Genomic DNA, 22228 nt, shown 5'->3' with positions numbered 1-22228 from the left:
CACACCAGAACAAGCCTCCCAGTTTCACCTCCCTGCCTCCAGCCTCTCCTCTATACAGCCTCCTTATTAATGCCCCTTCCGGCCTTCTTGCAAATCCCATCAGTCTGTTTGTCCGGATCTCGCTCTGCGGCTTTTCTGGATCCTGAGAAAAGAAGGAATTGAGAGCGAGAGGAGGGCTGGAGTCACTCTCCCAGAGCGTGGATCCAGGATTAGAGGAAAAAGAGCAAATACCATGGAGCGTATAGAGGGAGGCAGCCGTGAGGGTTAAGACTCCAGACAATAGAAATTAATTAGAACTCCCTCATGGAGCATTGCTCTACTGATTAAGGATTGGAGGATTATTGGATAAGCATGTGAAATACTGTTTTTATGTACGGTGGGGACTCCTTCACTATCATTCCTCTCTTTATGTGAAAGATGTACGCTTTACACTGCCAAAAGAAATGTTGCACTTTGAGACACAAGTTTGCTTGGTGCCTTTTTAAGTTCACTGAAACAGAACTTAATACTAGTAAAAGTCTATTTATCCCTTTTAATCCACTTTTCCCCTTTTGTTTCACTTGGTTCCAGGTCTTCATTAAAGTTATATTACGTTTATACGTTTCTGAGGGAAATATTCAAATCCAAGACCTTGTGTTTTCTTCACTTTCACACTCCATTTTCCCACAACTCAGCCTGAAATATTATTGATAAATAATTATTGGAAATGTCAAGATCTGTGCTAGAATTTGAAATGAATGAATTTGTGAATTTGAACAATGTTTGGCAGCGTGTGTTTGTGCTGACTGACCTACTGATGGGTCATTTACACATCAAAGTCTGTTTGCAGGCCTTGGAGAGTACTACTGCTTCGGTGAAAGTACTTTTATAAAGGCGTCTGTGGCTCCAGAGGGAGCTGTGCGAAATCTGATAAATTAGTTGAGTCGCTGTCAGTTGGTGCAGAAGACTACAAGTTTGAGACTGAAAAAATAATCTGGAGGTGAGGAGTTAGAAGCTTACCAGACCATCTATTTTTGAGGCTAGTGGCTTAAACTTACATTAGCCGCTCCGACCAAACTGCTGGAAGTCAAATTGCATTGTGGGTAATGTAGTCTCTGCGTTTGGACGAGGAAGAGTGCATACATTGTGAGTCCGACAGTGTTATAGGAGTGCAATGCTGAATCTGTGGAGTACTCCTTTAAGAGGTACTAGTTGTTCTACCGCAGTAAAACTTCCAAGAAGTTAAAACATCTCATAAAAGCCGTTTGTTGTGAAGCTGATAATCAGCAATCGTGTGTTGGAAATTGACAGAAAATATAGCATGCTGTGCAGATACAGTGTTTAAAGGCCGGTATAAGGCAGTTGGCTCAGTGTCTGAGTGGCTGAGTGGATGAATGAAGAGGAGCTGGAGACTCTCGCCTCAGGGTCAAAAGATCAGAGAGACGACAGCAAAGAACCACAAGTTGAAAAGAGACAGAGAGTTAGAAACTCAAGGCCAAGGTCTCTCTCTCTCTCTCTCACACACACACACACACACACACACACACAGACACACAGGTGTTTGGGTGGAAAAGGCTTTGTTGTCATTCCTCCCTCCGGGCGTGCAGGCTTTGATGAGAAGGTGTATAATTTGAGAGCCACGGTCAAGAAAAATGTGCAGCATCCATCATGAACGATAACAAGCAGGATGTCGGACACAAAGGAAACGACTGGAGAGACTCCGTTTGGTCCTAAAGGACAACTTTACCGCTGATTAATCTCAAATGACACAAGACTTTTTATAGTCTGATTCATTGGGACATATTTGTGGTGCTCAAGGTTTAAGTCCCATTTTAAGGTTAAGGTATAGTCCTACTATTATTGTAACATTTCTTCGATAACTTTTAGGAGGAAAGAAGATCTTTCTGAAGCACAAAGAGACTTTTTATCCTGTCAAAGGTGTTAAAACCTGGTTTTCTTCAGATCAAGTGGAAAAGGTTTCGCATGTGGTGACAGAATGTAGTTTCAATTCAGTTGTGGAGAATTTGTTTGTAAAGTTTAATTTTAAGGAGTTTATTGAAAATGAATGTTAATATATAGATTTAGCACTATGATGTTGATGCTGCTCTACTGCTAGGTAATAGTAAAAGTTTTTTTTTTGAATTTATTTCAAGTTTTTTAAGACTCAAAACATCTCCAGGTTTAACAGTTGACTAATACACCTTCTACATGGGCGATTTTTTGCAGTGTGCACCTAACGGGAGAAAACTTCAACACACAACCCCCGCCCATAACATCTCTGCAGAGGCAGAGGAGGCAGAGGAGGGGGGTGGGGGGCAGTCCAGCCTCTGAACACACGTACAAACACTCCTCCAGGACGCAGGACGCTCGGAGGACGCGCGTAAAAAGCAACCGAGCGGCTTCATTTCAGCAGTGAACGACAACGCTGAACTCCTCCGCAGCGTCTCGTCGTGAAGTTTGGACTCTCCTTCGTTTTCTAGGTGCGATTCGTCGCTTTGAGCCTCAGGTGCAGCGGGGCTTTATTCTCTCCAGAGAACCGGAGGTGTGTTTCCTATGATGCTCGGATATCACAGCAGTGTTTGCTCCACGCTTTGGATACATCATGTGAGGATTTGCGTCGGAATAAACAAGGACGCAGCGTAAAGGAATCCCAGAAGTCCCCAGTGAGACCAGTGAAGCTCGTTTCAAGCCCCTCAGAGAGCGAAATGGGGCCGTCATCTGCGCTGCTTCTCGTTGCTTTTTTGGGTAAGAAACTTTTTCCATATTGTGCAGCAGGTGTGCAGGTTCGAGGGACTGTTTCCAAAATGAGTTAAAAAAAAAAAAAAAGAGACATGTTTTACTCCACGTGTGCATGAAAACAAACAGTACAGTCTGTACAAAAGGATGAGCTTTGATGTATGTCATTTTTTAAATGTTTTGTTGTTCTTTAGTGAAGTTTAAATGTCAGATAGGAACCTGACATGCACCTCTGCACATCTGCACACCTGTTTACATCATGGCTGTGAGTCTAACAGGAGTAGTAGTAATAATAATAATAATAATATTTTCTGGCTAAGTTATCCCTTGATGCCACAGGGATGAACACGTTTTGAAGGCTAAAGGGCAATAAAAAGCTTCCCCGGGGCTGCTGGGCAGATGAAAGCACTGGGAGAGTTAAGAGCCACTTAAAACATCCCTTCCTGATGAAAACCCTGTCTGAGCAGCAGAGGATTATGGGACTGCAGTTGACCCAATCCATCTGCTGCCAGTGACAGTGGCAGGCAACATTTGGCTGCAACTTCAAATGACCGGGTTGAGATAAAACGATATTTTGGAGTCCACTTATCCTTAAGTGCGTTTAAGTGAATCTAACGTTCAATTAAGTGGTGTGTTATTGCAGCCTTTCGTAGTGGCAATGAAAATGCATTGTCAGCCTGGATTAGTGTGTGCTGTAAATTTACTGGAGGGGGGGGGGGGGAAACCTCAGTGAGCCTTCGGAGAGTTAAACAGCAAAGTTTTTAAAAAGACAGAGACAAACAACAGCTGCTTGCACTTCACCTTTTTACTGATATGAATGTAACGAGACTTCTGCTGTGCCTCAATACGCTCTTTAAGTTTTATTACATCTGTAAATATTCAGTAATTGACTGAACTGTTTGCTCAAGTAATAACTTTTTTTATATTCATCTTGATGTTTGGATTTGTTTTCTTTTTCCTGTTGGTGTCAGAGTTGGATTGCACAGACATGAAGATTTTGTGTGAGTCTCTCTCAAAGTTTGGTCATTGCCAGCACAGGAAGTAGATAAAACTGTAACAACAATAAAAGAGAAAGCAGTTCATAAAACAAGCCATTTAACAGCTTTAATCACAATTACAATCTAGAACTCGACTGATGTTGCACACCGATATCAATGTTTGAGTAAAGTCTGAATAATTTGACTCGATATTTGACAGTTAAATAATTCAACTTTACTGTCGAAAGTAACGGTGAATATAAGATTACTGTACGTTTTGAAAAGTACACTTGAATTAATTCATCTTTGTAAATAAATGTTGATTCCGGTAACACAAATACAGGAAAATTTAAACTTGAATTCAGAGAAATAAGAGTAGAAAAATATATAAAAATGCACTCGATAAAACATTTATGTACTCAGAGTTGCTTATTTGTATACATACTATATATACATACATATATGCAGCGATATATACTTTATATGCATATATGTTGCATACATATAGCTAACAAAACACAAAATATATACAGTAATAACAGGATTTTTAAAAAGGACTGTACTAGTGAGATTGAAAATAATAATAAATGGGCTTATAAAGGCGTCTCTGCAGAGGAAATAACTCCAACATGCTCCAATGCCGATATAAGAAATGTGACGTCAGCCTTCTAATTTATCAGTCAGACTGCGTTACAAACACAAGCTCTTGCACGTCTCGGTTGTCCAGCGATCAACAGTTTGACGTGTGAGCAAAAGAAACACGAGACGACTAACTAACGAAGAGTGCCGTGAGTGCAGAGGCGTCAGTCAGAAAATCGTTTCACATCGAGGGAAACATTCTTCTAAATCATGTCGGGATAAGTTCGACAGCAGCAGGAAAAAAAAAAAGTGCGTTCACAAGTTCGGACAAACCAACAGGGAAAGATGGAGGACAGACAGACGTAGGAGATGCAGCGCAGCGTGTCCCACCTCCTGTATCAGTGGTGCTTCAGTGGTGGAGGAAGAAGTCCTGTTTGTTTTTGAAAACAGCAGCAACACAAGAGAAGGAGAATATTCTTCATCCCAGCAGGAGAAATGCTGACGGTGAACAATAACCGGTACACACAACAGTTGGCACAACAATCTCACCTCAAGGTCCACTTACTAGCTGTTCTAGATCTTTCAGTTATATCACATGATCTTCATCAACAGGCAGAATGAGGAGGATTTGTCGGTTGCGGTTTGTAAACATCACATTCAATGCTTCCTCTTGGATGCATACAGATATTATATTTATATTATATATGAGTGGCAGGAGGGTCTCCTCAAAAAATATCTCAACATCTACAACATTTTGTAGAGACATTCATTGATCCCAGATAATCCTCAGACTTCAGTGATCCTCTGGCTTCTCCTTTAGCGCCGCCACAGCTGAATGGATTGCCATGAAATTTGGCTCCCAGGATGAATTGTAATAACGTCGGTGACTTCTTAACTTTCCATGTAGTGTCATCATCAGATCAAAGTTTTTCGTTTGTCCAATACTTGGACTGAGTACCTTCAAAATGAATGACATTCCCATCAGCCTCAGCTGTACATGGCCATAGACTCCTCAGTTTCTTCATCCCTCTTATCATCAGTGTACAAATAGAAAAAATCTAAGATAAATCTTCAAAAACTGGGACTACAGTCCAACTCGAACACCACAACACTGGCCTGTCTGATATGTGTCCGGTCTCTTATCTGCTCTTATCTTTGACTGTTGCATGTTAGCATTGAGCTCAAAGCTCTGCTGTGCCTATGTGTACAGTCTAACTGAGCATGGCTAGCATGGCTGTAGACTCAGCTGTCGGATGAATGTGTAATGGATTAAAAAAGGACAACATATCCCTCTGAAATCCAGTGAAGTAGAAAGTCTTCCAAAATAAAAACATTCCTCTTTTAAAATTGTTCCACTGTACTTCGTTACTTCCCACTTCTGCGTTTAGTCCCTTTTAAAGTGTTTAAGTGTTGTGTTATTTTCTCTACCCACTTCAAGTCCTACATGGTCACTGCCAAATGCTGAGATAACACAAAGAACAGTCCTTTGTCTGGTCTCCGCTCTCTGGCACTTCTGGATTTTTCTCTTCCCATAAACGATGTGGAGTCTCTCTGCTTGTCAGGGGTCCCAGTGCTGTTACCTCACCAGTGGGATCAGGCCAACTGGAAATGTTCTCTGTGGTTTGGGACTCTGGGAGTTTTGTGGGCGCTTTGATTTAGATAGAGAGCAGCAGTTTGGGAAAGCGGGGGCAGCGAGGGACCGGAGAGGCTTCGAGTCCAGCCCTCTGATTATTGCCTTAATGAGGGGAGAGTTTTTCTTTCTTAAAGAAAGCTATTGGAAGAAACTCCCACCACTCACACATTCAATACTCATTAAACATGTAGAGAAGAAGTCGTATGACGCTTCCTCCTTTTTAAAAAAAAAAAAAAGTAATTTTACAAACAGGCTTCACAAGACTTCTTTTTAATCATTTCCTCCTTTATTACCCCGTGAGCCTGTTTTCCATTTTGAGTTCTCGCTTGACTTTGAAGTAATAAAAACTCTTAAAAGATTTATGTTTAAAATTACTCTAAAGCTCATGTTTCATTATAATTATGATATTTTTCACGAAACCACACATGAATGTTAAACAAGTCTTGGTCTCTGATGGAGCTGACTCTGGATCAGGTGTGTCGCTGCCGCACACATCGAATCAAACAGCTCAACATCGGATACAGCAACACTTCATTTACCCACATTGGTTAGCAAAGACAGTGAAATAAGATGCAAGCTAAACATTTCTTTTTAGTTTGATGCTGGTTATTCACAGATTAGAGTCTAAATCCGCTTTCCTTTTCAACATTGCGTGTCTTCAAGTGAGGAGAAAGTGGGAAGTCCCAGATTTGTTTGGAAGCAGGTGTGCGTTTGGATTCATATAAAGCATTTTGGAAAAGTATTCCTCAAGATGTCGAGGGCATACATTACCCAGAATCCTTAGAAAGCGCGTCAGTTTCTTCCTGTGTTTTTTTTATATTACATCTCCGCAGTATCTGTTGTAGCGCTGATATCAAGTGGTGTTTAGCTTCTTCTCAGCTCTTCTCATCTTCCCATTGTCGTGTAAATCTACACCAGAATCCCCAAAATCAGTCCACACTTATGGTTGTACGTGATGCGTTCAGGCGTATTCGGACCAAACAGTTCTGCGGAGCTCCAATCAGAACTACACACCTTCAAGGGATTCATTTTCGTGCTCAATGTCAGCACATTTATATTTTCTTTTTCACTTCTGACATGTTTCTGTTGATTGGTTGGTTGAGTTTAAAATAACAAATTTATTGAAATAAAAGTTGTTTTCATTGCAAAGCAACTCAATTGCTCTCTTAATTAATCTTAAGCAACTGTTTTTGGCCATAAAGTGTCAGAAAATGGTAAAACATTTGTCATTGTCTGACAAAGAGTCCAAAGAGAACCGAAGATCAACGGTCTTCAATCATAGAAGACAAAGAAAACTAGTTAACATCCACATTTGAGAAGCTGGAGCTAGTGAGCTTTTGGTGTTTTTACTTCTTAAAATGTCAAATGATTAATAAATTATCAAAATGTCTGCTGATTGATGGACTAATTCATTAATGGACTCATCATTTCAGCTTTAGAAAACTGAACAAACAAATTTATGTCAGTAAGAGATTCATAATGTCGGTAAGTCAATGAATAATGTTTGTTTTCCAGTCAGTTGTGTTTATGTTTGTACTAATACTTTGCCTTGTGTTTATGTGTGTCTGTTACATACATACAGGCACGTTTGTGTGTCCTACCCTGAAATTCACCTGTCATTAAACCTGAGGCGAGTGTGTTTGCATTACACATTTCACCACGTTTACTCTTTTAAATTCACACACAGTTACTGCTTGTTTCTGCTCTCCTCATTGTGAAAACAAGCTGTTTGCAGCCACTCGAGGTCTTTGCCCGGGTCCAGGCCTGACTGCAGGTGCAAGAAAAAAGGCCTCACGCACACAAACTGTGGAGCCTTTTCTTTGATTTTTACCAGCCAGCAGAGCAGCGTTACTAATGCCACCAGCTGAGTCAGGGAGGGGGGTTTCCACTGAGCAGCGCTGTGATGTGGTGATCAGCTAACACACATAGGAGCTGCGGTGTAAAACAACTGGATGGAGCTTTTGTTCTTCATGGAGCTTTTGGCTGCTTTTAATCACATGTTTTCGTTCCTCCCACTGTGTTATTGGTCTCAAATTAAAAGCACAGAGGCGACCGCAGCGGCATTCCAAGGCGTTAAATGATATTGCCAGGCAAGTTGGGCCCAAATAGAAAGAATTTAAGGCAAAGTCTTCATATTTCAAGGTAGATTGTGGTGATATTAGAGTATTATATGGAATAAATCCTCGCTGGAATGTGAGCTTCAAGGCTTTTCTTTGGCTGCAGGCTTTAAAAATGCTTTCATTTCCGATATTTTATCCCCTTAAGCTCAGCCCATTGTTGAAGGTATTGTTATTTCATGAGGTGCATTGAGGGTACGCGGACAGGGTGGGAACTGAGAGCTTTTCAATGCTGGTGTCGTGCTTTTTAACTTTTGTTTGAAGCTTAATTTCAGAGTTTGATAAAGTCTGCTGTGGTGGCCAAAAAAGCCACCTATCAGTCCTTCAACTTGTGCATCTCCGCTTTGCCTTTTCATCACATGTTCAGCTGATATTAACCTATAAAGGCTCCACTCATACCAGGTGTTGCAGGTCACCGGTAAAGCCCTGTAATCCCTGAGTGATGACATGAGTTAAGATGGCTAAATAAAACCCTCTAAAGACTTCAAAGAGGCCTGACTGATTGAATAAGCAGAGTGAAAACATGAGAGCCAAACTTCAAACTAACAAGACAACTTCTTTTTTCTGTTTGATCTAAGTGTAATGAACTTTCTTATTAGTTTCCTTTTTTTAAAAGCAGTTGTGTTTCATGTTCATTCATTAGGATGTAAAGATCTAAAAGAGAGAAAGCTCTGCCAAACTAAACTCATTCTTTAGTGATTTATTCAACATTTCAACCTCAATGAGACCAACGTCTTCAAACATCAATATTGTGTTTAAATCTATTCTTTGTGGGTGTTTATTCAGGTCATGACACAACATTATTATTCAAACATACTAATACACTTGAAGTTTTAACAATTGAACATTTGAATCCTCATGTAACATAAAACTTTGATGTTTTTTATTTTCTTCATGAATAACAACAATGACCTCGGTGTCCTCATTGTTCCCCCAGGCTGGGCTGAAGGTTCCTCTCTTCACCCCTCAGACGGTCGGTCCAGCCGCCTCTCCCTGGAGAAAACCTTCGGCCGGTTGGTCAAAGACTCCCAGTGCCAACACATGCTGAAGCACCTTCACAATGGAGCCCGAATCACCGTGCAGATGCCTCCCAACGTAGAGGGTCACTGGGTGTCCACCAGGTAAACCACCGTGGACTCATGGGTTCGTGTCTTCTGTGCATGTTTTATATGACTGCAGGAAAATCACCCTGCATGTCAGTAAAACATGGCATGTCGCCTGAAATCGTTTAGGTGATAGATGATGTGTTATTGTGGCACTTCCTGTCAAAGACCATCCTGGTGGTTTTGCATGTTCTAGCCCATCAGCTGTAGGCTGCATATACTGTAGTATTTGTGACATTTATTAAAATGTACTATGAGTTTGTAGAGTGATTTCTTATGCTTTTTCATACAGTGATTGCTGTTACTTCATGCCCGTACAGTAAGAAAATAAACTTTATTATATAAGGTTTATTGTCATCTTTTTATGAGCCAGGGCTGTTTTTGAAAGTGCTCTGAAATCCTTTGTTGGTGCAGTTGTGGTACGTCATGGTCATTTGGTTTTTACAAGGTTTTTAATGACCAAGTTCACATGAACCCTTTCACAATATTCATGTTACCTTTTTGTCTTCCTTTTTTTTATTTAAATACATAGCTTGTAAAAGTAATGCTTTGCATCAGCCAAATCATAAATATTGAATTTCTGACTTTCCTTGAATGCAACACTGAGAGTTTTCAGTTAATTCCCTGCTGGCTTTCTGCATTACTCAACGTTGACCCCACTTAAGTGCATTAAGAGTTTACTGTAATGGATTACAGTGATCTCAAGCATGTTTTCAAGTCTTTACAAATTGATGTTTCTGTTATTCTGGAATTAACTAAAACGGCTGCCTGGAAGGTGGAAACACAAACATTAATTCTTGTGGAGGCTAATGTTATACTGTGGTCTATGGTAATGCAAAGTCCACAAATCCACCAGAATCACGCTGTAGCTACGTTACGTCAGAAAGTAGGCTCAATAGAGAATTCAGACATCACTCCCCGTTCACAGTCGATCTTCTCTCCGCTATAATGCATTCATAATTTCATGCCGGCTTTGACAAAAGAGTATCACATGTTCATGTTATGGAAGGAACATGCACTTGTGATAAGAAAGTCAGAAGGCCCTTTAAACAGCAGCTTGACTGAAATATACTGTGCAACTGCAGGTAATATAAAAAAAGCCCCAAAAAATAAGGAAAGTGCTTGCTCCACATAAAACGTGTGTGTTTATCTTTGTTTTGTGCTGCAGCTGTGAGGTGAGACCAGGCCCGGAGTTCCTGACGCGCTCCTACAGTTTCTTTCCCAACAACACCTTCCAGGCTCACCAGTTCTACTACGAGGACAACCACTGCACCAAGCCCACCTACACTCTGGTGATCCGGGGTCGTCTGCGCTTACGCCAGGCCTCCTGGATCATCCGCGGCGGCACGGAGGCGGAGTACCACCTCCACCGCGTCCAGATGGTTTGTCACACAGCCACCGTGGCCAAAGAGCTCAGCCAGAGGCTCAACCGCAGCTGCAGAGGGGCCGTGAAGGGCCCCTGGGAGCCCAATGTGATCTACGAGCTGTGGAGCGAGGAGGGCGGCTTCGACTGCTCCAGGGAGCTTAACTTTGCCATGCATGAGCTGCAGCTGCTGAGGGTAGAGAAGCAGTACCTGCATCACAACCTGGATCACCTGGTGGAAGAGCTGTTTCTGGGAGACATCCACACCGAGCCGTCCCAGAGGTTGTACTATAAGCCGTCCAGCTACCAGACCGCCCTGCAAAACGCCAAGGTAAGTCCCTAATGATCGCCTCTCAATTAGAGTTAAGAGGGACGAGGGGGAAATGTGGCTTACTAGTTACTAGTTCCTCTCCTGAGGGATCACAAGATGACTCTATGGGGATCGAGAGGTGATTCCCAGAGTAGGGAAAGTGAATTCTGCAACACAAAAATATGTTGACTTTTTAGGCTTTTCTGGTCTTTGCCATCCTTGGAGCCACAACGCCACCATGGCCCTTCCATGGCTGTCTGTCGGTCAGTCCACGACTGAAACATCTCAACAACTCTTGGATGGATTGCCATGAAATTCTTACATTCATGTCCCAGACAGGAGGAATTTTCAGCTGTATTTAGTGTTTTGTGCAAACATTAGCATGCTGAACATGGTGAACATTATACCGGCTTAACATCAGCATGTTAGCATTGTCATTGTGGACATGTTAGCATGCGGACAGCTGCATTTAGCTCCATGAAGTAATAGTAGCTGCTGTAGAGGCCTTAGTAGAGTTTGTCCCTATAGACCCCATACACTGCAGTCCTTGTCACTATTAATCCGGGGAGAGTTGCAGACAGACTCACCAGGAGGAGCCACTAGTGCAGCAACCAGGGTGAGAAGTCCGTAAACACTGCGTTTTGTGTTTGTTGGAATGCATGACCGAGCCGGAGCTAGAGTCTTGTTTTCTGTCCTGAGCACGAAGCTTCGTGCACAACCCCTGCTGAACTCGACTCCCACTGAGTCGACCCTCCACACACCACAAAGACCACACACACCGGAAACAGCATGAACTGACCTTAAGAGCAGTACGGGAGTTTATCTGAAGCGTAGCCTACGCAAGGCTGTGGGGAGACCTGGGTAAAATAGCATGTTAAAGTAAGTCTCTACGTTTCGTTTATAAGGTGTCAGAGTGGCGGACTGATCAGAAACAACAATGGATGCTGGACCAGTTCCTGTCATTTTCTGCGATCGACAACTTGTTCTGAGGCAGTAAACTCCACCTGTGTGTGTGCAAACAAACATCCAATATTTATTGAAACACTGTTTAATATAAATCTGATTAAGGATCAGTGTGTATGTCAACAATCTTACACACTCAACATTTGCGCAGGTAGAAACCAGACACTATGTACATACTGATATCATCGTGTTAAGAAAGAGCCCTTTCTTTCCTCCGCTGTGCTGACGGGATGTAATTTCTCTATTTACACTGCTGAGCAGCAGTTTCCCCGCTGGGTGAAACCCTAGAGTGATGTTTTCACTGTCACCCTCTACAGAGATTACAATGAAATCCTGTTCGGGTCCGCTGTCTAAATAAACATCCATTTGTCGAGGGGATGATTGGGCTCGGTGTTGCTGATCAGAATGTAAACAGAGAGCTGTGATCAGACGAGCTCCCCTGCGGTGCAGTAATGACCAGAGCTGCTCTCCTTAAGCCCCGCTGGCCCGCAGAGGCGCAATGTGAAACCCGGCCTATCTCTGGAAGCGATCAACATGTGGTATTCCTAGAATTTGGAATCATGCAGCCATATGAATTATTCCAGTGAGCGCATACCAGGTCTGATTTCATGCATGCCTGAGGCTCAAATCAAAGTATTGCATGTGCTCCATTTCTCCTCAGTGTTTTTATGAATAAAGAGGAGAGACGGGGTGTGATTCACTTTCAGGTGCACTTGCGAAGTTGCAGTTAAGAGTCCAACGTAATTGCAGCATTGCCTTAAAGGGTCAGTTAACCAAAATGACAAACATATTTTCTCACTTCCTTTAAAAAGTATGCAGCCATGCAGATTGTTTTGTTTTTACCTGCCAAGTTTTAGACAGATCTGTTTTTCTGCTGCCACCTCAACATAATGGACGTCCATTATATGGGATTCTGATTGTGGTGTTTACAGCATTGAAACATTACATTTACATAAGAGAGCAACACACCTTTCCATGTGGATAATCCACAGAACAGAAGATTTCATTGGGGCTATTTTTCCCTGCAGAAAGTCGTTCCAATATAAACAGTTCACAGTGTGTTCTTTGGATTATCCAGAATCACCCGGACATTGTTTCTGGACACATGAAGCTGTTGAAATCTTTCGCATTGAACACAGTTATTTGACCATTGTTTATATAAAACAAAAATATTGAAAGATTTTCTTGTAGAATTATCGTTTTATTGTCTTTCAGCTCGTTGTTTTGGTTTAACGGCGAGCAGCTTTACTCTTTTAATTCACTCTCAAGGCTCTCATCAACCTCTTTTTTTTCTCAGCAAAAAGGTTCAGATCAACCTGCTTAACGCTAAGTACCTGACAGACACATAGTTCATCAGCTGGAGCTTTTTTTTAAACATATTCTGTAGTACCCAAGACCTGTAAAACAGACTTTGATGCATAAAATCAGTGGAATTCCCCTTTTTAAATTCATAAAGTCACCAGAAACACTGGATGTGTAAATAGGCAACTGTTTGCTAACATGAATGTATCATCAACTGTGTTATTATTATAATTTTTTTTTAATGTTTTGAGCAATGAAATTGAAATTCATTCATTCATTCATTCACCTCCATTGTATCTGGGTAGAAGCGGAAATCTCAACAGCAGTTTTCTCCAAACTTCAGCACAGAGACCCAAAACTATCTGCTTGGCTATTTAATACACCTGTAGAGAGAAGTGAGGACATATTTTATTTTATAATTTGGGTGAACTAACCCTTTAAGCTTGGTAATATGCTTCTATAATAATACAAGCCTGCATTTCTGAACATCATAAATGTTCACTAATTTTATAGCTTTGGTCAATTTTGGGCCCCATTGGTCATCAACTGTACACATACAGTAAATTAGGTTTTTGGGGGGGGGGGCAGCGGTTGAAAATACCTCACTCCTTCCTACACGAAAGAAAAAACTCTAAATCCGACCGTCCCTTGAGGTTGTAATGGTTTCTTTTCAGGGATTTTTATTGCCATGGTGACTATCCAATCCATTAATCTTGAGCGGTGTACCCAGCGCTGGTCCCAGTCCAGAACATTTGCTGGTGCCAGCGTGTTCATTTGTGGTTATTGGGTGGATCTCAGTGGTGATGCAAGAGCAAGGCAGCAGACTTTGTTTTATAGTTTGTTTCTTCTGTTTTCTGTCGCCTGGTTCGCTGCCGCGTCATTGAGGCAAAGCAACGACCGCTTGATAATGATCTATGTTTTTTATATTGTTGTTGTTGGTGAAGTGTTGCGGTGGTCGTCATGTTTTTACATGTATCCCTCATGCAGAGACTCATTTGTGATGTTGTGTTATTCTTTCCTGAGTTTGGATCATGTTGTTGTCCTTTTGCTACTTTTGTTTTGAGCTTATAAGCCCTCAAAATACATTTAAAACTTCAGCAATGAAGCTAGTCTAAGATAAGACTCCTTTTATGAATTCCCGGGAGGTCGTCTTACAGGAGAGATGAGAAGGACACCATCATAGAAAAACATGGGTGTAGTGTCTTTTGATATCACCAGTAGGTTTTTAAAGCGTTTTTCAAAGCCTGACGTAGTTTCTGTTCCTCGTAAAACGTTTCTTCTGGACATCATCTTCCCCTGAACTGTGGTGGTAATCCCCAAAATGCCCAAATGAAAGATGGCTGCCAAACAAACTGAAATTCAGTTCTAATTCTCCTTGATCTACTGTGGTTTGGATTGAACCTCGTTTGTACGTCGGTTCAGACAAAAGTGCCCGCCAAATGTTGTAGTAAAAAATGAAATGAATAAATGTCATTTATGTGAAGCGAGGGCAGTAATATCCTTCCTCATTTCCTCCATTTTTCTTCAGTTCCAGTAAGGGTATAAATGCTTTGCTTCCAGCATGAAGAGCCAACAATTTGTTGCAACACAAGCTTGTACAAGTTGGACATTGTATGGTATGGCAGAGACGTCTACTTACAAATGTATTTTGTTATTTGAAGTTAATGTTTGTGAACCTTTGTCTTTCATTGTCAGTTAAGGGCTTCTACACACCTTCACCCTCTCAAATTGATAATAGTTTGTTATAGCATCACTTTTTTTTTTTTATTGGATTAAAAATTATTGGCTGTTTTTCTTTGTCCTAGCCTGGATTCAGAAAACAACCAAAAACGAAAACGATGATGTTTCGTAATTTTCTGACATTTTGTAGAAACGATACATAAAATAATAAGATGTGATCACTAAAGGGCTCCCTGAAGGAAAGACATAGAGGGAAGGCGATGTGCTCAAAGTTCAGTTTAGTGCTTACAACCAGTTGTTAAAGCCCCAAAACCCGAATTTGGACAATGAGTTGGAGCTGAGGCGAGACGAGCAAATGGCAACCACTATGGGTGCGTTTTTGCCTTGTTAACAAGTCTCTCAGGCTTAAACTCTTGGCTAAACACACCCGAGTGAAACCTTTTTAACATATATATGTCAAATGAAATATTCGCTTTCTTGCTGGGAGTTGGATGAGAACGTTGATACCACTCTCACATGTAAATATGAAGCAAAAAACATCAATTTGTGTCTTTACTGGGAGTTACTGTACATGGCTACCTCACAGACGACAAGATTCAAAGTTTATAACGTGTTAATGAGTGAGCTTAAGAGGTGCTGGTAGGCAGATTTTGTTACCTTTCGATAGAGCCAGGCTAGCAGTTTCCCCCCATTTCTAGTCTTTGTGCTAAGCTAAGCTAACCAGCTGTTGGCTGTGCTTCCTTGTATTTGTACAGACAAGAGAGCGACCTTCTCATCTAATTCTCCGCAAGAAAGTGAATACGATTTCTCAGTAACTATAATAACCTTAATATATACATGATGTTTAGACTCAAACACTGTTAAGCAAATGTATTACATGTATATTTCTTGATAGAAGTCAGTATTCTTTCCATTTTAGTCTTAGTTTTGTTTGACATTGTTTGACTCCAGGTCTGTGAAAATGTTCCCAGTTGAAGAACCAGTAAAAACCACGAAATGGTTTTGAATCATTATTTTGAATGTTCGAGATACGTGAGGTGTCACAACAACAGTAAAACTTTTATTTGCAACGTGCAAATAATTGCACAAATAAATACTGGGTTGTGTAAAGCTGCCTGAGGCACCTCTGAATTGGCTTCAACACTTGGCTGTGGTGACAACTGCTTGATTACAAACCAACATATTAACCTTTTATATGCTGCACTGGAGATGGGGGGGTTTCTGGTTGATTTTCTCAGTAAAATCTCTCTGAACATTGTTCTCTTACTGCGCAGCGGCCATCAGTCCGGATGAGAGCAGAGAAGTTGATAAAAATGTTGGCATGCTCGTCTGAGTCACCTTCAGTTATTACGGCGCTCAGAGCAAAAAGCTTGACAAGCAACAGTGAGTGCTTTTCAGACTTTCTTTGCCTTTCTTTGGTTTTCCCTCTCTGGCTACACACAGGCTGCCTTGCCTTATTGCTGGAGCTTGTTGGGGCACCTTGCAGACACAACCCGGGGCTACACAACCCGGGGCTACAAAAATAGTCCTGGCAGTGTTGTTTTTTGGACTAGAAATCGCTGAATCTATGTTTTTATTTACAGTTAATATTCTTATGAAAGACATTAGGTACGATAGTGAAGATGCTCTTTTTAGTAAAGATACAAAAAACAACATTATTGATCAGAAGATATCAGGTATCTGTTAAGGAAACAAAACATTTGAAAAACCTTTTACATCAGAGCTTTAAACATTTTTTTTGTTATATGGTTATCATGGAAAGCACAATAACTAATCACCATCATTTTTTTAAACTTTACTTTGCATCCCCCCACTTCTGAAACCAAACCTACGCCTTTGCTTGAACTATCCATTGCCTTAGATGAGCAGTGGTACACTGAAAAAGGTGAGAGCTGAGAGTTTTATGGGCTCAAAGTTCCTGCAGATCTGGAACATGTTTTCCTCACCTGCATCAGAAACTGTCCCACCGTCTGCTCTTTTTCTTGTATCCACATCTATATATATATTCAGTATATACTGTGTATATGTACACATTTTTCTCTCTGCATACTGTATTTAGTTCCTTTTCCCTGCCACATATATATTTCTTACTACTACACACTAAGACACACACCCGTAAAAACACACCATGCTCTCATACGTGCAGGGCTGGATTCACAGGAGGCCTCCCTTCCAGTCGTCCCATTAACCTCTCACTCTGAGGCGGTTATGGAGCTGCACTGGGATTATCTCATCTGTAGGATGTAGTGATACTCCTGTTTTTTCCTCCTTCTTTCCGCATTCTCTCTTTTTTTTAAATTTATTTTACTCCCCATAAATCTCATGCGGACATAATGCTGTCTGGGAAAAGAGTGATTGGGTTGGGGAGGTTAGGTCTTAAATTCTGACCACCCTCAAATAACAAAAACTCCACCGCCTCCCTGGAGTTTGGTCTTTGGAGGAGATCTTGTGGAATACAGTATATGAGGGCTTCCAGCTCCGGCCCTCGGGTCTTTTCTCCAGCCAGAGACCCGCAGCTGTCCCGTCTGTGGATGCTATGATCACATGCTGCTAAACCAGACGTGATATGAATTGAATATGATTAATGGTCATTTATACAGTTACAGTTAGTTTGTCAATATGAGGGTGAATAAAAGACATCCCCCTGTTGTTTGTAAGTAGCATGAAAGTTCAGCTCGCTGTTCGCTGTGTGACTTCCTGTTGTCACGGCTTTAGTTCGACCAGACATCTGTCTTTTTACAGTAAAATGATGTGATCACCCTGAGAAAATGCTGGAACCTTGTCTGGCTTCCAACACTCAAGAGGTTCAGACTGAAGGAAATAGTTTTTCCTCCTTCACCTCGGAACAGACGCCAGAAGTCCTTTATGTGGATTTCATGGTACAATATACTGGAGACGGATTTAAAAAGCTTTCAGCACTGACAGATTTCACATGACTGGATTTTCATACAGTGACGCTCAGTTTGGAACTTCAGAGTTTGTAAATAATTAACAGCTGATTTGATGTTATCATATAAAATCGCTAAAGTATTTTGCGTTATTGTTACATCACGTGTAAAAATTAGCTTTTACACTGCTGTCTATTGGAACCCAAACAATCGTTAGCTCATATTAGCTTATTGCAGATGTATCAAAGTGTATTTGTAAGCCAACGTAACGAGAAATTGCAGTACAGAAATGCCAAAGATAACATAGTTGGTCCACCAGAGAGCACTGACAAGTTTATTTTTAACCGTAAAATTTACCTAGTTTGGTGCAAATTTAAGGGTTTTGTATGTGTGTTAATGAAAAAAAGTATCTGATTTTTTTAAATCTCAAATATCAATACTAGTATTTGCCTCAAAACTCACTCCCCACTCACCAAATGTTAAATCATGCTGATGATGGACACTTGTGTGTTGTTAAAAATTTCAAATCTTACCCATTTTAATTTCTCCAAACAAAATAATCAATTTCCTGATGGAGTTTAATCTGTAACTCAACTGTTTGTCATAGTAGTGGTTTGTGTTTTTTTTTTTTACTTTTAACAAAAAGTTTTTATTCTTTTTAAAAGTACATCAAATAACACTTTATTACATTTTGAAAAGTAAGTACTTTAAATTACTGCAATGAGCTGTCTCTCAATTTGGCCGTATTTCACACCGCTCCCCTCTCTTCTCTTCAGAACCATGACCATGGCTGCATCGCCTGTCGTATCATCTACCGATCGGATGAGTTCCACCCCCCCATCCTGCCGCCGCGGGCCGACCTGACTGTCGGGCTGTACGGTCAGTGGGTGAGCCAGCGCTGCGAAGTCCGCCCCGAGGTCCTCTTCCTCACCCGTCACTTCATCTTCCATGACAACAACCACACCTGGGAGGGCCACTACTACCACTACTCTGACCCCGTCTGTAAACACCCCACCTTCACCATCTACGCCCGCGGACGCTACAGCCGAGGGCTTCACTCCACCCGCGTCATGGGCGGGACAGACTTTGTCTTCAAAGGTAGCTGGCTGATATTTTCTTGTCTTTCAGATGTAAGAAATAATTGGTGCATTTCCGTTTCACCAGTTTGATTTCCATCATTTCCAACACAAAATAGAGTAACCATAGGATTATACTATATAGACTTTCGGCACACGTATGCATTCAGAAGTAAACTATATACCCAATTCTTCCTAATGGCAACCATTTTCCCCATTATAGTGCAGTTTCTTTAACTATGTCTCTACCTGTCTTTTTATGGAAGATGTAACTATTTCTGCTCAACTATTTGTAACCGTGATAAGTTCAAGAATTACTTCGACATTTTGGGGAATATGTTTATTCACTTTCTTGCCAAGCGGTAGATGAGAAGTCTGTACAGTAAATATGTCAAATCTGCCTACCAGCACCTCTGAAGCTCGATAATTAACACGTTGTTTGTTTAATCTGTGCTGCATAAACTAAAGTGTAAAAAACAGCAATTTGGGGGACGGGGCAATGACTTCCTAGAGTCTTGTCTTCACCATTAGGATGCCAGGCAACCAGCGGACAATCCACGACAAGTCGTTTTAACAAGTTGGTTTTTGTTCAGATTAAATAAAACGTGATATTAATGTATGACTGTAGAGGTGCTGGTAGAGCCATGCTAGCTGTTTACTCCTATCTAGTTTTGGTTTAAGTATACTTAATTGCTGAGATCTTGGAACATGGTGACATTACTAAAAAGAAGTCAGACGGGGCAAGAAAGACGATGTGGAGGAGAAGATGAAGGATGAATAAAATTTAGTCCATCATAGTTCACAGAAAGATGTTCTGGTTCAACTTTTGACCTGTTGTACTCACTGTAGTTGTGCGCTGAGTTTGCCTGTGCCGTGAGGGGTCATTACCAACAGTTCAGGTGCACTCACTTCAAGTTCAGTTGAAATAAAATGGTTTAGATTATCTGGCTTGTTGTTAACGGGTTGTCTGACTTCTTGAATATAATGTTATGTTGTGTACTCTGAGCACTACATCACTACTCTGGAGGTCATCACAAACAGGATGTTCAGGATTGCTGGTGTTTCTCTTGGTAACCCTTTAAGAAGCGTTTGGAGCCAACAGGTCCTCTTGTGTCTTTCCTCCCCTAGTGAACCACATGAGAGTAACTCCCATGGACTTGGCCACCACCTCCCTGCTCAACGTCTTCAACGGTAACGAGTGTGGAGTGCAGGGGTCCTGGCAGGCCGGGGTGGAGCAGGATGTCACCCTCACCAACGGCTGCGTGGCGCTGGGCATCCGGCTCCCCCACACAGAGTACGAGCTTTTCCGCATGGAGCAGGACGCCCACGGCCGCTACCTGCTCTACAACGGCCAGCGTCCCAGCGACGGCTCCAGCCCGGACCGACCGGAGAAGCGGGCCACCTCCTACCAGATGCCCCTGGTGCAGTGCTCGGCAAGCAGCCAGTCCGACTACAGCGGGGCGGAGGACAGGCCTCTGCTGCACCACAATGACTGCACAGGATGGCACAGAGGCAGCCATAAACACGTCGTGGTGGCTCTCGTCGCATTCGTCACGTGTCTGCTTCTCTGCTGGCAAAGCTAGAGAGCTGTTTGGGCTTTTTCTACGTAAAAAAAGACACAACAAGACAAGAGTGTGGATTACAAGAGCAGACATTTAAACTTTTTTTTTTTTACTTTTCTGATGTGAAAGAGGATGAAAACTGGTGCCCCTGATCCTCTGAAACCAGCAACCAAAGACTTGACACTGCTGCACCACAGAAACTGCACTTTAGAGTGGAACCAAAGACCAACCTGTCTGTGTTTCCACAACTATACAAAGATGTCTATATACCCACACAGACCTGAGAGTATGTTTTATACAGTGTATTTACTTACAATACAACCTTTAAGTCATTTCTTGGTACTGCAAAAAGACTTGATTTGATGTGTGGAAACTTTTTCTACAATGAACTCTTGACAAGAAGCTCCTTGTCTGGAGGATAGAGTCACTGTTTACAGTCAAAGGGAACTACACTACTTATATTAAAGACATGTATTATAATAATATTGCCTTACAGTACGAAATCTGTCATCTTTTCCACATTAAGATGTTCCACCGTTTGATTTTAGGATACAATAAAAACTCTTTCATCTGCAGGCAATTACCTTCCATGCACTCTGAAGGGAGACATTTTTAATCCCTCACTGATCAGATAGCTGCATCTTTACAGGCCGACACTTGACCTTGTTGCCATTGGATCTATTTTGAAATGATGTCATGCTCAGATTGGAAAACTGGCATATAAACTAGCTTTTTCTCTGCAATTAAACTTTAGATACACTGTAAAATTTGCATTGGGACTGGGCAATATGGTTAAAGTTTATGCGTTACATTTATGAGAATATATTCTGCTGAATATCAGTATTGTAAATGTACGCAGAAATCACAAAATATTCAAATTATTGCACAGAATTGTGTTCCACTGCTTCTTATGTTCATTTTTAATTGCAATTGGCTTCAAATCAATAAATAAACAGCAGAATTTTGCGAAACAGTGTGATCATATCATCACAATATGATTCCAATACATACCTATACATGAGAATGTAGGATTGTTGCCCAGTCTGAAGTGCAGTTTTTATAAAAATGGGTTTTTGTTTAAGATTGATCAAAATATGGCACTTTGACTGCCTCCGTTTTTCTTTTGGACCTAAATAAATACATTCGGGTTGTAGCTTAAATCCTTGATTAAAGATACTGTCATTCATTTTCATAGTCAACGAGCAGTCAGTGCAAGAATTCTACTGTTTCAATACTGAAAATGTTGTGCTGACATGAAAAGAAGCCGGGATTGGACCTGCGGACATCATATCTTTCAAACAGGAAGTCATCCTAAGTTCTCATTTGTTTTAATAATAATAATAACAATAACTTTGGGTTTTACAAGAGTTACAGCATTACAATCTGCTTATGTTAGTTTTTTTTATGTTAAATAACGTTGTACCAAAGTGTCTTTACTATATAAGTTGGTGCTGACTGAAGTCTGATCAGGAATTTAAGTATTTTTTGGGTGATTGTTTTCAAAGATTTGAGGGAGTTATTCATGCCTGGTGTTTTCTCAAAATGAAACAGCTGGACATTTGTGTAGTTGCAACAAAGGATAGATTCTGGTTACGAAGTGTACAGTAGGCCACATGTTACCTGTCCGGATAGTGCAGCTCCATGAAGAACAAATAAATAAATTCACATACCTTCTATGGGATCATGTGTGGCACAGTATCGCCGCCCGTCAGTCCCCCACTGGGATCTCGACTACACTCTTAGTGAAGGTCACAGCAACGTCGTCACTTCCATCAGCCTCTGGATCGCGGACTACCTGTTTGGGAACTTAGCAGCCACCATACCAGAACCTTCAGACTGTGTTCATCAGAAAAACTACCACAGCAGGCTCTCGTGTCTGCAAACTAAATGACTCTTTTCTTACAGCCAGTTTATTATCATTGAATCTTGTTCCCAAACTAAAGAACCTGTATTAGTCTCC

General features: G+C 41.3%; 1 protein-coding gene across 1 annotated transcript; it reads left to right on the top strand.

Moving 5' to 3' along the window:
* The first annotated feature begins 2684 nt into the window (after positions 1–2684).
* On the top strand, positions 2685–20289 carry LOC139296949 (protein APCDD1). Its single transcript, XM_070919522.1, has 5 exons — positions 2685–2724; positions 8959–9142; positions 10293–10818; positions 18407–18728; positions 19835–20289. The coding sequence occupies exons 1-5, from the start codon at positions 2685–2687 to the stop codon at positions 20287–20289; spliced, it is 1527 nt and encodes a 508-aa protein (XP_070775623.1).
* The last annotated feature ends 1939 nt before the right edge of the window (positions 20290–22228 follow it).

The sequence above is a fragment of the Enoplosus armatus genome, chromosome 14 (assembly GCF_043641665.1).
Source record: "Enoplosus armatus isolate fEnoArm2 chromosome 14, fEnoArm2.hap1, whole genome shotgun sequence".
NCBI lineage: Eukaryota > Metazoa > Chordata > Actinopteri > Centrarchiformes > Enoplosidae > Enoplosus > Enoplosus armatus.
Note: the sequence above shows the minus strand (reverse complement) of the source record. Positions and strands in the feature narration are given on the sequence as shown.

What these genes read in the sequence shown, in the direction of transcription:
- LOC139296949 (XM_070919522.1), top strand. Translation starts at nt 2,685, where the DNA reads ATGGGGCCGTCATCTGCGCTGCTTCTCGTTGCTTTTTTGG. An exon ending in GCTTCTCGTTGCTTTTTTGG is followed by an intron (nt 2,725 to 8,958) that starts GTAAGAAACTTT and finishes TTGTTCCCCCAG; the next exon opens with GCTGGGCTGAAGGTTCCTCT. An exon ending in GGTCACTGGGTGTCCACCAG is followed by an intron (nt 9,143 to 10,292) that starts GTAAACCACCGT and finishes TTTGTGCTGCAG; the next exon opens with CTGTGAGGTGAGACCAGGCC.